Source organism: Prunus avium, chromosome 1 (genome assembly GCF_965620075.1).
Source record: "Prunus avium chromosome 1, drPruAviu1.hap1.1, whole genome shotgun sequence".
Classification (NCBI taxonomy): domain Eukaryota; kingdom Viridiplantae; phylum Streptophyta; class Magnoliopsida; order Rosales; family Rosaceae; genus Prunus; species Prunus avium.
Window position 1 is genome coordinate 56,476,363 of NC_142284.1, and position 14,421 is coordinate 56,490,783.

At 36.9% G+C, this 14,421-nt stretch overlaps 3 protein-coding genes and 1 long non-coding RNA gene across 10 annotated transcripts; 2 read left to right on the forward strand and 2 right to left on the reverse strand.

The window, feature by feature from the left end:
* Positions 1 to 70: 70 nt before the first annotated feature.
* On the reverse strand, positions 71 to 1,239 carry LOC110759552 (multifunctional methyltransferase subunit TRM112 homolog A). Its single transcript, XM_021961628.2, has 2 exons — positions 1,084 to 1,239; positions 71 to 609 (listed from the first exon to the last, which is right to left on the reverse strand). The coding sequence occupies exon 2, from the start codon at positions 547 to 549 to the stop codon at positions 181 to 183; it is 369 nt and encodes a 122-aa protein (XP_021817320.1). The 5' UTR covers positions 550 to 609; positions 1,084 to 1,239; the 3' UTR covers positions 71 to 180.
* Positions 1,240 to 4,682: 3,443 nt separating this feature from the next.
* LOC148298060 (uncharacterized) lies at positions 4,683 to 5,802 on the forward strand. Its single transcript, XR_015834514.1, has 3 exons — positions 4,683 to 4,929; positions 5,184 to 5,455; positions 5,537 to 5,802. It is a non-coding gene; the product is annotated as an uncharacterized LOC148298060 (long non-coding RNA).
* A 652-nt stretch (positions 5,803 to 6,454) lies between these two features.
* Positions 6,455 to 9,990, forward strand: LOC110759523 (B3 domain-containing protein REM8-like). Of its 3 annotated transcripts, XM_021961595.2 has the most exons (6): positions 6,455 to 6,659; positions 6,782 to 6,846; positions 7,750 to 7,881; positions 8,729 to 9,017; positions 9,196 to 9,293; positions 9,528 to 9,990. In XM_021961595.2, exons 2-6 carry the CDS (start codon positions 6,787 to 6,789, stop codon positions 9,810 to 9,812), a joined length of 864 nt encoding a protein of 287 aa, XP_021817287.1. In that variant the 5' UTR covers positions 6,455 to 6,659; positions 6,782 to 6,786; the 3' UTR covers positions 9,813 to 9,990. The 3 variants fall into 3 exon arrangements, with proteins under 3 accessions (XP_021817287.1, XP_088108263.1, XP_021817288.1); XM_088252137.1 differs by having other exon boundaries at positions 6,782 to 7,881; XM_021961596.2 differs by lacking the exon at positions 7,750 to 7,881.
* A 268-nt stretch (positions 9,991 to 10,258) lies between these two features.
* Positions 10,259 to 12,778, reverse strand: LOC110759558 (peptidase). 5 transcript variants are annotated; one of them, XM_088247231.1, is made up of 3 exons: positions 12,344 to 12,778; positions 11,525 to 11,620; positions 10,259 to 10,435 (listed from the first exon to the last, which is right to left on the reverse strand). In XM_088247231.1, exons 1-3 carry the CDS (start codon positions 12,673 to 12,675, stop codon positions 10,426 to 10,428), a joined length of 438 nt encoding a protein of 145 aa, XP_088103357.1. In that variant the 5' UTR covers positions 12,676 to 12,778; the 3' UTR covers positions 10,259 to 10,425. The 5 variants fall into 5 exon arrangements, with proteins under 5 accessions (XP_088103357.1, XP_021817327.1, XP_088103356.1 ...); XM_021961635.2 differs by having other exon boundaries at positions 11,525 to 11,661; positions 12,344 to 12,768; XM_088247230.1 differs by lacking the exon at positions 11,525 to 11,620 and having other exon boundaries at positions 12,344 to 12,774.
* Between the last annotated feature and the right edge of the window lie 1,643 nt (positions 12,779 to 14,421).

Below are 14,421 nucleotides of genomic sequence, written 5' to 3' on the forward strand. Positions count from 1 at the left end.
ATAAGGCCACATTTTAAAATTGTTTTAGCCCTGCTATGATTTTCAACATACCAAAATAAAACATAAAAACTAAACAAAACCATAACATTCCAATTTTTGGTGACAAAATCTGCAGAACAAAATCTCTAATTTCAGTAAGTACAAGATGAGCAATGACAGTCCAGTCCACCATGACTTGATTCACACTTCGTCTTCATGAAGTAGCATATTGGGTATTCCCTTAGAAACCGGAAACCGGCGACCAGTCTCGGGGCAAACAAGCGCACCCTCCTCGAGATGAAGCTCCAAAAGGGCATGATGGAACTTGCGCAGAAAATCTTCAGAATCAAGCCTGGAAGGCTCAACCTCCTCAGGGAGCTCGACATAGCCCAAAGTATGAGCGGCACCGACAAGGGCCTTCCACTCAATCTTGGGGAACATGTTCCTAAGGAAATCAGCATTGAAGTCAACCTGCTTCTCCACGACCTTCTCTATTTCAATGCGCAGAGGGAAGCCGTTGGTCACACCCTTGATGTTGGAAGATAGCATGTTGTGGGTTAGCAGCCTCATCTCTCTCTAACTATCTAGCCTAAACAGCAGTGATTTTTCCTTTCACTTTTGCTTGAGGACCTGAGGTCACAAGTAAATAACAACAATTAGACCTAGCAATGTGTCGTGTTTTTGCAATTAGAGTTGAGTTTTTGCTCGTTCGTGCTTTCGAAAAGCGTACGCACTCAGACACAGCATGTAAACACACAAAAACTGGCTAAAAAAATCTTACAAGGAGGCGAAGAAAACAAATAAATAAAACATCTTTGATCAAAGCTTTCTCTCTCATTCAGTACAATAAATTGGTATCAATTGATTAAACACTTCTACAGCTACAGACAGAGCGCAGAAAAAGGGCAAAGCACATAGGACAAGAGAAAAGAGGGAAAACAAGAGAAGAAGCTGAAGCCCTAAAAATCAGACAAAGAAAATTGAACAACTGGAAATATAAGTTCATGCATACCCACCACAAAAACTGAACAATTCGTAAACTTAAATCATGTGCCTCTGATTTTCCAAAAAAGCAAAAAAAGGGAGTAGGGGTAAGCTAACTACCTCTGATTCTCCGAAGTTGGGGACTGAAATCTGGCCGCCGCCGGCAATGTAGAGAGAGATGGAGAAAGGGAGATAGAATACAGAGAGTCGGAGAGGAAGGTGAGGGTCTATGACAGTGAAGGGGAAAAGAATTAGGGTTTTATTTGATTGCAAAAATTACCCGAATACCCTTACTCTTAAATTGCTAATTTGGTAAGCACCGTTCCGTAGGAGTTAAAATGGGTTTTCTTGTTTGTATTTATTTAAAGGGTTATTCGCAGCAATGGTCCCTCAACTATACCTGTAGTTACACTTTGGTCCATCAATTCAATTATTAGTTGCCAGGGTCACTCAACTCTGTGTTTCGTTGCACCAGCAGTCCTTCCATCAAGTCCGTTAGTTTTTTCCGTTTAAAATGATGATGTGGCAAGCATCTGTGAGAATCTCATAGATTCATGAGGGGCAAATCTGACTTTTCAGTTAGCCTTCTTCAGCTCCAATCTCCCCCACCAGCCGCCTCCGAGCCTTTAGACCCAGCTTAGTCGTTCAAGGGCTGGTCTGCAGTTTTCGTGTTGTGCTCAATCTGCAGTTTTCAATTTGGGGGTTTGTTCAAGGGGGTTTGTTTCACTCCTGACACCTGACAAATTCTCCACCGTCAGATTCCATCTCAACAAGCACAGATCCAAACCCATAGACCCAGCCCCCCTCCCCCATCACAGATCCAAACCCATCCTCCCCCTACTCCCCCGCCGTTTTCTTCTCCCCTCTTCTCCCCCAATTCATCCATAACCAGAACCTGGAAGCTCCAACCCCCAAACGAACCCAGAACCCACAGACCCAACCCCCCTCCTCCATCACAGATCCAAACCCATCCTCCCCCGCAGTTTTCTTCTCCCCTCCCCTTTTCTGCCCCCCTAAACTTTTGAATTCGAATTCAAACCATTTGGAATTGAATTTAGAGACAAGCATACAACCCACGCAATCGGACCACCATACCCACTCTCCGACGACGACGACGAACCCAGCCATCACCCCCACAGCAACCCCGAGTGGCTTCGCCTACCCCCTCACCCTCTCTCCATCTCCGACCTCGCTTTCCACCATGTAAGAATCGTACAGTTTACAAGTTTCAATTTTGTTTGTATTCGCCGTCGTCTATGCCAGGGAGCTGAGAGACAGAGAGTTACAATGAGGATGGATTTGTGGCTAGGCATGGGGCAGAGAAGGTTTGGAGATACAGTGTGGTGGCTGGGATGAGGGGGGGCTTGGGAGGTAGGTGATTTGGGTTTGGAAGTACAACAATGGCGGAGGGTTGATGGCAAGGAGTTATGCGAGTATGGAGGAATTGAAGCAGGCGCTAGACGCCAGGCGGGCCTCTTTCATTTTTCATAAATAGTATAGCCGCGCGTCTATACCATTATTTGGGTTTAATGGATGAATTTGGGTTTTTGGTTATTTATTATTTGATTCTTGTGGATGAATTTCCGAATTTACCCTAACTTTTGACAGAAAATTTAACAGACTTGAAGGAATGACTACTGGTGCAACAAAGCACCTAGTTGAGTGACCCCAACAACTAATAATTGAATTGATGGACCAAAGTGTAACTACGGGTATAGTTGAGGGACCATTGCTGCGAATAACCCTTATTTAAAAAAAAGGTTTCCTTGTTTGATTATTCTACTAAGAGCACTTCCAGCAGTGAAATCGTTGTCATGGCAAAGGGGGGTCTAGGGCAGCTACTATTTATGTGAATAGTAGCTGCCCTTGCAAAAAGCAATGTGTGTTCCTAGCAGTTGCCATGACAAAGGGCAAATACTATTCATTTTTTGGTTTTTTTCACATATTTGTTTGCCTAAACAATTAATTTGGACAATATTTTTTTAAAAGATTTTTGGTGTTGGAAGTGAAAAATATGACTAAGTATTTATTTTTTTAAAAATCTGATTTTTTTTTTCCAATTTTTTTCGATTTTATTTATTTATTTATTTATTTATTTATTTGTTGCTGATGTCATCGCTGACGTCAGCCCCCTCGTTTTGGATCTCAGGCTGAACTTGCCCTCGGGCTAGCCTTTTTCATGGCCTCCACCTCACCCTCGAGCCAGCCTTTATTGCTGGAATCGATTTTTTGGCCCTAACCACCACCCCCCCCCCCAAGCCCGAGTCCAACCTTAGCTGTTGGACTTGCTCTAACAAATTGACCGAGGCCTAGGGCAAATGTGAAAAATTAGGCCCATATATATATATATATATATATATATATATATATATATATATATATATATATATATATATATATATATATATATATATATATATTGTAAATACCATGAGGTGTCCCCACACTTGAAAAGTGGGATTAATCCCCACTCGGAGTTCGGCTTGTCCCTGGCCACAAAATGCTTCCAATGGGTTTCGAATATAATATGTTTTTTCACTTAAGTGCTAGACTCACTCTCATTTTTCAATCAAGATTTAACTTATTCAAATGAACTAAAAATTTACCATTCAAGACAAATAAATTATATAAATTCAAACTTCAATATATAAAAATCTAAAATAAGAGGCTACGCTTGATACATTCAAATCTAATGCATAAACAAGATAAATACTTGTAACAATTCAATCATTTGTTTCTCTTTTTTGACTTCCATATTGTTGTTTTTTCAAGAATCATTGCTACTTGAAATCAAAAATAGTACAAGGAAATCCAATGAAATTTTAATACTTTAAATAATAAACAAATAACAACATAAGTTGGAATTTGATAAATCCCCCTCCACAACAACAAACTTAAAACTTCCAAATTTGCAATCAATTGAAACTTAAAAGAGTTGAAACACCCCATGTTACTTTTAAAAATTAACAGTTTAAAAAAAATATAGTAAATATAATATACCCCTTGATAATAATAATAATAATAAATTAAAAAATTTGGGCCCTCCTGGACAGTGAGCCCAAGAAAGTCGCATTGACTGCCCTTGTCCAAGGCCGACACTGAGATTGACAAAATTTGAGAAAGTTTATGTATATTATAACTAAAAACTAATAAATATTGCCATGCTAGAGCAATGAGGTTATGTATTTAATTCCTCCTTCTCCATTAGAAAAATTTACCTATACCGGAGATACCACTGTCGCGGTTATCCCAAGTCAATCATCTATTGCCATATGTTTTAAGTTTCCGACATAACATTGACAATGCTATTTTCCGACGTAGTAATGTGTGATAGGTTTGGAATACCATCATAATGACATCCCGTTACATGTAAGTTCTTCTCCCTTCTTCATATCACATATATCTTTTTATCAGCTCAAAATTTCATGGAATTTAAGGTAGTGGTCATTAGGGGTGGGCATCAATCCGGCCGATCCGATTACACCGGCCGAACCGATTATATTGGTTTGGTTTGGTTTGGTTTTGACCAAAGAAAAAGTCAACAGTTTGAAAAACCGATCCGAACCGGGTTGGTTTGGTTCGGCTGCGGTTTGAGTATTTTTCAAACTATCCTAAACCAAACCGAACCGATATAAGTCCATTTAATATTAATTTTATTTAATATACATGTGTCAAACAACAATTGGTTAGTAAAAAGGCATATTGTGTACCCTTTCACACCTAATTGGACCCCAAAACATAACAAAATCAAGAAAACCCTCCACTACACTTTCGAAGCCTCTCTCTTCTCTTCTCTACAACTAAAACTCAAAAACCTAATCTGAAAAAAAAACCCAAAGAGCAGCTGCCAAATCTCAGCACCTCCAAGTGACTCACTACTCTCATCTCATCGCATCATTCATCTCCATCTTCATCGCATTTGGCAGACAATGTCATCACCTTTGGCCTCTTCATCGTCTCCCCAGTGTAACCTCTCTCTCTCTCTCTCTCTCTCTCTGTGTATACTTGATGGTTTTATAAATATGTCTTCATTTCATCTTCATGGGCCATGTCTCACAATAGAATATGTTTGATTGTTCAGAATGGGAATAAAATATATAAATCATTCTTAAAATATATGTTTGATTGTTCGATGTGGTTTGCAAATTGTATGATGTGTGGGATTTGCTGGAAGTTAAAAGAAAAGATGGGTATTTGATTAATATATATATATTCTATAGGTGTTGCTTCTATTGGTGGAGGGTGAATGCTTCTAAATATCAAGTGTTGGCAGCCATTGCAAGGGACGTGCTTGCAATTCCAGTCTCTACAGTTGCCTCTGAATCTACATTTAGCACGGAAGGGAGAACAATTAACTCATTTCGTAGTTCGTTGAGTCCTGCTATGGTTGAGGCTTTGATTTGTACACAGAATTGGTTGAAGTCCACTTCAATATCTTTAGAAGTTGAGCCTACCATTGAAGAGATGGAGTTCTATGAAACAATTGAGTCAGGTAATAACATCTCTTTTAATTGTTTATAACTTGTGTGTTTATTATGTTGAAACTAAATTTGTGATTGTGTTTCTTATGTAGAAATGAAGAAATCAAATGCTATGGGGCCTTTACATGTTTCTTGTGATTGAGAAAGGAAATGAAGACATGCTACGTATTGTTTTTTGTTTTTTGAAAATTCTAGTTTGATTTGTATTAATTAGTTGGATATTGAAGTTTATTTCTATTTGTTAGCAAATGTGGGATTGTATGCATGTTGAACTTTGTTTTACTGGAAATTTGCTTAACTTTCCATGTTTGATGTATTGGATTTTTGGATGATTTGATGATAATTTTGATAATTGTAGCTGGATTAGTTTATGTTTTAGGATGTTTGTTAACAGGTTCTTTGTTATTGTAACATGTTTTGTTTTATGCCTAAACCGGCCGAACCAAACCGCACCAAACCGATTATGAATGGTTTGGTTTGGTTTGGTTTTCATTTTGATTGTAACTAAAACCGAGCCGAACCAAACCGTCATATTGTAATTGGTTCGGCCGTGGTTTTGAGGTGAAACCGATCCAATCCGGACCGTGCCCACCCCTAGTGGTCATGATCAATTTGATATAAAAGAGGGCTTTTTTTTTTAATCAACGATATAAAAGAGGGTGAGTGAATTATATGGTTTAAATTAAAATTCTCACCTGTCCAAGACCCTAAACCCTTATAAATACACCTGAAAAAGCACAAGTCAGATAAATAAAAGAATTTTTTTATAATTATATATATATATATATATATATATATATATATATTTTTATATAAATAAAAAATAAAAAAAGAAGCCGAAAGGGGTGCAATTCAGCCCAGCTTTCTGTAGCGTGTTTTGAAAGGTTTTACCTTTTACGTGAAATGCTAAGAGTTAATGGGCCTTTTTCTCCTTTGGCAATCAGTCAATTAAAGGCATAGCAGGCCCATTTTGCTGGCAATCAGTCAATTAAAGGCGTAGCAGGCTCATTTTGGCAATCTGTACGCGTTAGTAGCACAGAGACAGTCACAGGCACAGACGGCTGCTGCAAAAGCTTCAGGCTTTTCCGACCCGCCTGCACTCTGTACTCAATGGACAAGCTCCGGCCAATGCCATTCATGGCGCGTCCATCACTTCTCTGTAAGCCAATGCTGCGTTGGATAGAAGCGATTGGCCCTTTCAGGCTATATATACTGGTAAGGCTAAACCCAAGAATTTGTTTTGTGAGAATACAAGCCACAGAAACTTCAGTCCATTCATAGTTTCAACTTTCCTCTCTGTCTTTATATTTATTTTTCTTGTTCACTCATCTCATCAGGATTCATGGCTGGGAAATGCTCCGTGTTTTTCAAGTTTTTGGTTCCTGGGTTCAACAAACGACTTGTATGATTCTCTTCTCTTCGCTCTCTGTTTAATATATATGTGGGTTTCAGGTTTATGTTGTTTTTGAGGTTTATGTTGTTTATGTTGTTCAATTTCATATGTTGTTTACATATGCTTTCTCTTGACAAATCTAGATTCATTTTCCTGTATTGGTAAATTATTTATTATAGGGTAATAAATAATTAAATATAAAAAAACTCCTACATCTTGCTGTTTTTTCCTTGGTCATATGATTTTGTATGTGCTGGCATATTTTATGAGTAACTTTGGAGGCCATTTTGGACTATTAATTGGAGATAAAACGACTCCACAATTTTGTCTTATAAAGATTACTGTCCCTAGTTTGATTCTATGTAAAGTTGTGTTAATCGGACTTATAAATTAATTATAGTAACTTTCAAGTAAGTAAACTTCATTGCTGGAAACTTGCTTTGGTAGTTTTGTGGTTGTTTTTTGTGCATCTATGGTTTTTACTATGAATTACATCTATGGTTTACCAGCTATTATGCTTACAAGTTATGTGACCAGCATAAGTATTTTGGCGTACTCTTTTGAAGTAGCAAAGAAGTGAGTGTTTGCCCAAGTGGGACAAGTGAAGTAAGAAAGAAATTTTGGGCTTCACACTCATGGTCTTATCATGCTTTTTATGCTTCTCCTTTTGTTTCCAATGAAATTTCAATAATTTGTTTTGATGGCAGGATATTTAGTTTCTTAGCTACTGATTTTGTTTTACAGAGTATGAATATTGGTCTCGGAAATTAAATTGGTGTTTAAGTTGAAAGTTGAATACAGATGCATGCAGTTATTAATATGTTGATATGTTTTTGGTTTCAAACATATTTTTTGGCACATTGTATTCGAAAAAGTGCAAAACAAACTACTATAGTTACTTCCACTGTGCAGACAATATTGATGTTGAACATATTGGCACACAATCTCCAACTAAAAGTTTTGTCAGTGGGAGTGTTCAAAAGATTGGTATCTCAAATGATCATCTATGAGACTTTTGATTCAATCAATCAGTGGGAGGAAAAGGTTAATTTGCAGCTGTTCCATTAAATGTTCCTAGTCTTCTCGTGTTGACTTATCAATAATGCATACTGCTGATTACGCAGTTTCTGATTTCTGATGTATATTGATTTGCAGCTTAACATAGTGCTTACATAAATTTTGGTCTAGTTGGTTTCACAGAGATTTTAATGTTTTGATTGAAAATACATTATTGAGTTCAACTATGAATTCGTCTTCAGTTTTAGTGGATCAGTATAATAGGTATACAATCCTCTTTTGTGGCATATCATTTTGTCTACAACATGGTATTGCTTGTTTGAGTGTGTATGTGATTATAGAGTGCAAATGCAGTTGAATTTGCATCATGTTTTCTATAGTTCTGCATTTGGACCTTTGACAGTTGTTACATGGAGATAGTTTATATTAGATTGTGGCCGTAGAAAAGAAGTTTATTCAATAAAAGGTTGTTTATTTTTAGAATGGTGTGCAGGTAGTTTATGTTTATGTAATGAAAAAAAGGGATGTTAGGAACAGGCTAAAATAGGCGTGATGATTTTAGATGGTTCAACTTCACATCCTTTGCTTTCAAATTAGACTTACATTCCCAATATTTTTCAACTATGTTTAACGGTATGCGCCCATTCCCTTTATTTTGAAATTAGGGTATATCCACCAAAATCCTGATGCTTTTTTCTTTGAAAGTACTTGTAGCATCTACCACATCTTACTTACGGATTTGCTTCTTGCATTTGGACATCCCATAAAATCTGATTGTAGGTCCATCCATTTTAACATGTAAACTGTTTATACTTTTCAGTAAAATTGAATGATTAGGATTGTGACCTAATATTTTTGTTCTACATATGAACAGTCACTTCCAGTAGCTTTCTGTAGTTCTCTGAGTGAAAAGAAACTGGATAAAGCAGTTATTAAAAGCTGCTTGGGATCTTGGTGTGTGAGACTTAGCAGGAGTGTTGATGGAGTACTTTCTTTCGAAGAAGGTTGGGAAGTTTTTGTGAACCATCACGGCCTGAACCTTGGAGAAATGGTAGTATTTGAACACAAAGGCAAAATGGTGTTCAATGCGGTTGCCTATGAGTCACTTGGTAATGAGAAAGAGTATGAACTGCAGAGCGACAAGCACCCGCATGATTACAAAGGTGGGTTAAATTAAAAATTCTCTTGCATTTCACACAAGAATGGCAGTGGCATATTAATTTTCATTCGCCTTCATTTCCCACAAGATTTACATCAGGTTACACTCAATATTTTTACTTTTGATAGGATTGCACCCTCTTAATTATAATGAATGTGGGTTGTTCCTTGGACTATTTTCAGGAAAAAGAACCTTAAAAGGAACTGCATCCTCAACCCCAAGGACTCTGTTCAGTACCACGATGAGTAAATCCCATGGGAATCCTCTTCATGCTTATATGGTAAGTTTTCTAACTTCTCTTTGCCTGTATGAAGTGTGTCATGTTATTATTTGCATATTATTGAAGATAAAAAAATTTCATGATGTTCACTTCAAGCACACTTCTTGAGTCTGGAGTTTTAGTGGCAAAGCCCTAGGCAGAGTTGTGAAATTGGTCTGTTTGGTCAGGGTTGAGTTGCAATCCTTTTTTTCTTTTTTGGATTTTCTCTAAATTTTGGTAGTTGTTTTATGACAGACTATTCCTGCGAAATTTGCAAGAACAAATGGCATTGTGGCCGCATCCAGAATCATTCTCAAAGACCCGTCTGGAAGATCATGGCCGCTGATCATAAGTAAGTGGGAAAGAATGGGCAGGCGTAGTCATCGTATAGCTGCTAGAAAAGGATGGTACAAGTTTTATGAAGCCAACAAGCTCAAAAATGGGGATGTCTGCATATTCAACCTCAAACCAGTATCATCTAAGTCAGGTTCAAAATCAACACGTGTCTTGGAAGTCCAGATAACCCGATGTGGATCCTAGTCCATTTGGTCAATTTGTTGTTGTCTTTCAGATTTTGAACAAAGAGTATCAAGCCAGAAGAATGTAACTTTGATGGCTGAAACCTCCTTTATGCTACTTTTGAAATTGTAATTCGGATTTCTGTGAACGGTTGAGTACTAATTATTATTCTACTATGATATTTTTATTTTGTTCTTTATACACGCCATACTCTAAACTCTAAATTATTATGATTTCTTTATTTAATCATGGCTTATTTTACACTTTGCCCCTGAAAGTTAAAGTGAAATTACTTTTGTCGAACCAACCTCACTTTGAAATTACTTTGCCTTCACCACATTCACATGCCTACTTCAACTTGTAGCATCGACAAAAGAAATTAAAAGAAAAGAAACGATCTGTGGCCGATGGTAAAAACAACATATATATATATATATATATATATATACCACATTTTGTGGGTTGGAATGTGAACTGTAATATTTAGATTTTGGTTTTGTAAACAACAATTAATTGATGAATGATTACAGAAAATAAAATACAACAACTTGAAAAATTAGACAATAACATTTGTGCTTGTTGTGCCTATAATCACTGTCCGGTCACCTCTTCTTCCTTCACTCTCTCTCTCTACTCAATCATACCTGCAAGCAATTCACTCACTCAGTCGTCGCTAAAAATTGTTGCACCATGCAACTAATTAAAAGTCTTTTTTCTTGTTTTATTTTCAAGTTTTACTTCCTATCGTGAAAATAAACATCGTTTTCCAGAGCCGGCCTTGAGGGTGGGTGAGAGGGGCCTTGGCCATGGGGGCCTCCAATTAAGGGGCCCCAAATTTTTTATATATTATTATATATACTATTGTCCAATTTATTAAATAAATAAATAAAACTAAAACAACACACGATTAAATTAGGTTTTCGCTTCCTCTTCCCAAAATGTTTCTTTGTTTCCCACGCAGAAATAGAAACAACATGTGCTTGAGGAAGGCGATTCTTCTTCCCATAAGTCGATTCGTCTCCTAGTTAGTTTCTCCATGGAAGAACTATATTTAATCCACCCATCTCTTAATAATCCACCACCATATTTTTCTCTGTTTTCCCCATCTCTCTTCAATCCATCCATTATTTTCAGTTTCTCTCATCCTTTTTTTCTCATATCATATTGTAACCCTAAGAATCAATCTCACACTAAAAAGCTCACAAATTGTCTTTGAGATTGATGGTGACTAAGAAGGGAGGAACATGAAAAATTGAAAAGGTAATCAAATTTATAATTTTTTATTATTAAATATTTATTCCTATCCATCAAACTATTCTTTTCAATTTCCAGATTATACACCGACAATGACTTTGCTGTTAAGAGTCTTAGACTCTGCTTTATAATGACCAGGATAGTAAAAATCATTATTCACGCGCTCTACGCGCTACGTAAAATCATTTTATTTATTTATTTTCTCACAATTGTATACTAAGGGAAGGGGCATCATTTAGTTTATTGCCTAGGGCCACCCAAAAGTCAAGGCCAGCCCTGTCGCTTTCTACATCATATGGTATAAAAATGTAGTCTTCGTAGCATGCATTTCTACACAAATTTAAGCCAAATTAAGCATGTTAGAAACCAAGAGGAAATTGAAGCCATATCTTCCAAGTAAATTGGATTTGGAAATCTTACATATATGGAACCCAAAGTAATATTGCAATGGCAACTGTCATCATTCATAATTTACATACCAATAAACTAGAAAGTACCCCAACACCATTGATCTTCTCTGGCTTGATATTAGCTTGATATGAACATCCACCACTTGTATAGAGCAAACCCATAAACTGTGGCATAAGCAACCAATCTCATAGGATTTTTTCTAAATCTACAAAAGGGAGAATTGTTTCTTAGGTTACAAGTCAAAGACTCCAGACTACCTAAATTTTGTCCATGAATATACTTGTGATCAATAAAATAGGCAAACACGGTTTGGATCATTGAAATACAATGTGGTGGACCCTATAAGAGTGTCGCTCAAATAAACTTATTTGAGGACCCCCTCTATATATATATATATATATATATATATCTGTGATATACCATACATACGTAAAATATACTTAGATTGTATTCGTGTAGAAAGAAGTTATCGTATAGAAGTGAGAACAAAAAAAAATGTTAATTACTATATTGCCGGGAAATTTTAATTTTATTGTTGCAATCGTTAAAATTTTGTATACTCTAACACTTGACAGACAATACTTTCTTAATTCTGTCATTAAAAAAACAACATTTACTTAATAACAGTATTGATTAATAAGTTGCTGCAAGCGGGTTTGTAGCTCTAATTACCAAGTAAAATATGATCACACTGGCCGAATTTTGGGCCGGTCTAGTCCAACGGACCCTAATTTTCTTTGTTGATGTTTTGTCACTTAATGATGACCCAAAGCTAAACGCACAAACATCAATCAATTGTTGGCTAATATTCTTCCACAACAAAATCACAACATTCAATTGAAAAACCAGTGAATCTCACATGTCCGAAAAAATAAAAATAAACTGACCTTCTAATTAACCCAGATCTTTGAGCAACTTCAGAGGCTCTTTCCTCTGCTGAAACCGGAGACGTCCACCGTGAAAAGTCTCGGTCAAAGTAACCCCAATCGGGCAAGAGCAACGCAGAAATACCCAGCACACCAACCACGTACGTTAACATCATCTTCTTGAAAGACTGTGTGCATACTCCAACTACCACTATAACTGTAGCCAACCAAACTAGAGAGGCCCTGAAAACGGCATCGTTTGCCATGGGGTGGCTTGATGAAAATGACGAAGTTAAAGTGGGGGATGAAGATGGGTGAGAGATTACTAGTGTGGGGAAGGAGGAAATGGGCATGAATGGGTGGTGGTGGCGGCCATGCCAGCCACACAATACTCTCTCTCTCTCTCTCTCAATCTAAGGATTTGCTTCAAATTAAGGGCAGAAGTGGTTAGAAAATGCTTTTAATGCGAACCCAGCTGTTGTTATAAATGCGTTTTATGTTTAGCTTCTCTTTCAGTTCGAGGCTTAGCTGTTATTTGCATGGGGAATGCCACGTGATGCCCATTTCTTTATATTTTTACACTTAAAATTGAGTCTTGCTGAAGCTCCACAGAAGCTTGATGGGCTTGAGAGGTTTCTATTCAAGCCCATGCATGCCTTACATATCTTCAACTTGAAGTAGGGTTTCGATTCTGAAGTAAAAGAATGAGATCGAAACCCTTTGAGAGCCAACTACATCGACTTTGATTTCACAACCAAAATCCTTCCAATTAATCAATGATGAAAACTTTGGTTTGGTCTGTAAAAGATGATTCGGTTTCAACCCAATGTAGTACGTAGCATTAAAATGAAGTGAACTATTTCAATTTCATTGAAGGAAAAACCATAAACAAAAAACTTATCCTACATTTACAATAATTTGAGAAGTTTTGATTGGAATAGGAAAACCTAATGGTGCCCTGATCAGAAGAGGAAGTGTTTGGGAACCTTAAGAGGAGATTGTTGAGTCTGAATTCAGCAGGTGTCCATTGATTTGTCCAGGCTGGATGGGGAGCTTTTTTGTGAGTCTGGTTGGAGTTAAAGGGAGATGTACATGATTGGCGATTGGGCCCAATAATTATTTGTTGTTTGCAAACTCATTTCAGAAAACAAATCAGTTGGTTAATTTGACAAGGAAAGCAGAGATAATTTATGATAATAAGTCAAGCTTAGCTTTCATCGCAGGCCTTTCCTATTTATAAATAATTGGTCACCCAACGAGGAACATAGGGTGGAGGATCAAAATTTGTTTGTGTAGGAACCTTTTTTTTCTTAAATAAGGCAATAATTTTGACGTTCTTCTTGGTTTAGCTTTATGATGCTTCAAATTGTATATTTTATAAACTTTTATGCACTTATAAATAAGAAGTTAAACGAAGCTAAATTAGGAGTGTCAGAATCGTTACCCTTAAATAATGCGAGCTAGCTTAGCTAACTAGAAGGTTCGAAAATGGGGTTGTAAGTTCATTTATTAAAGAGGGGAAAATTGCATCTTAGGCATCAAATAAAGCATATTCTTAGACAAGTAGAAGCTACACTTTATGCCATGCCAATGGCAGTCGTTAGTTTCTTAACTTTTACTCAGTTTTGGTGCTCATATATGAAATGCGCACTTATAATGTAGGTTGATTAATAGAGATACAAGGATTTTATTATTATTATTATTTATTTTATACAAGCGATATTATACTTTAAACTAATCTAAACTACGAGGAGGGGGAATTCGAACTCGGGTGCAGAGTGGGGAGGACATCCGCTCTAGTTAGCTTAGTTAAGCCCATGTCTGCAAGATACAAGGGTTAGGATTAAAGAAATTGGTTAGTTTATTAAGAAGCTGGACTTGTTGGGTACTTTAAATATACCTTCAAAAGACAATGGCTTGTACTAGAAGATAACCTTTTACTTTAGTGGTTGATTTACAGAAGAGAAGTTTACCAATAGCAAGGGAAAATGTGCATAAGAAACCAGATGAATGAGGACAAGCCACCAACAAATCCCATGGAAGAGTTTCTCTCAAGCGTGTAAAGAATGTCTTGTGTGTCGCACACAAAAAAGAAAAAG

What these genes read in the sequence shown, in the direction of transcription:
- LOC110759552 (XM_021961628.2), bottom strand. Translation starts at nt 549, where the DNA reads ATGAGGCTGCTAACCCACAACATGCTATCTTCCAACATCAAGGGTGTG.
- LOC110759523 (XM_088252137.1), top strand. Translation starts at nt 7,639, where the DNA reads ATGCATGCAGTTATTAATATGTTGATATGTTTTTGGTTTCAAACATAT. An exon ending in TCAATCAGTGGGAGGAAAAG is followed by an intron (nt 7,882 to 8,728) that starts GTTAATTTGCAG and finishes ACATATGAACAG; the next exon opens with TCACTTCCAGTAGCTTTCTG. An exon ending in GCACCCGCATGATTACAAAG is followed by an intron (nt 9,018 to 9,195) that starts GTGGGTTAAATT and finishes GACTATTTTCAG; the next exon opens with GAAAAAGAACCTTAAAAGGA.
- LOC110759558 (XM_021961633.2), bottom strand. Translation starts at nt 12,675, where the DNA reads ATGCCCATTTCCTCCTTCCCCACACTAGTAATCTCTCACCCATCTTCA. An exon ending in AGATCTGGGTTAATTAGAAG is followed by an intron (nt 11,621 to 12,343) that starts GTCAGTTTATTT and finishes CTTATGCCACAG; the next exon opens with TTTATGGGTTTGCTCTATAC.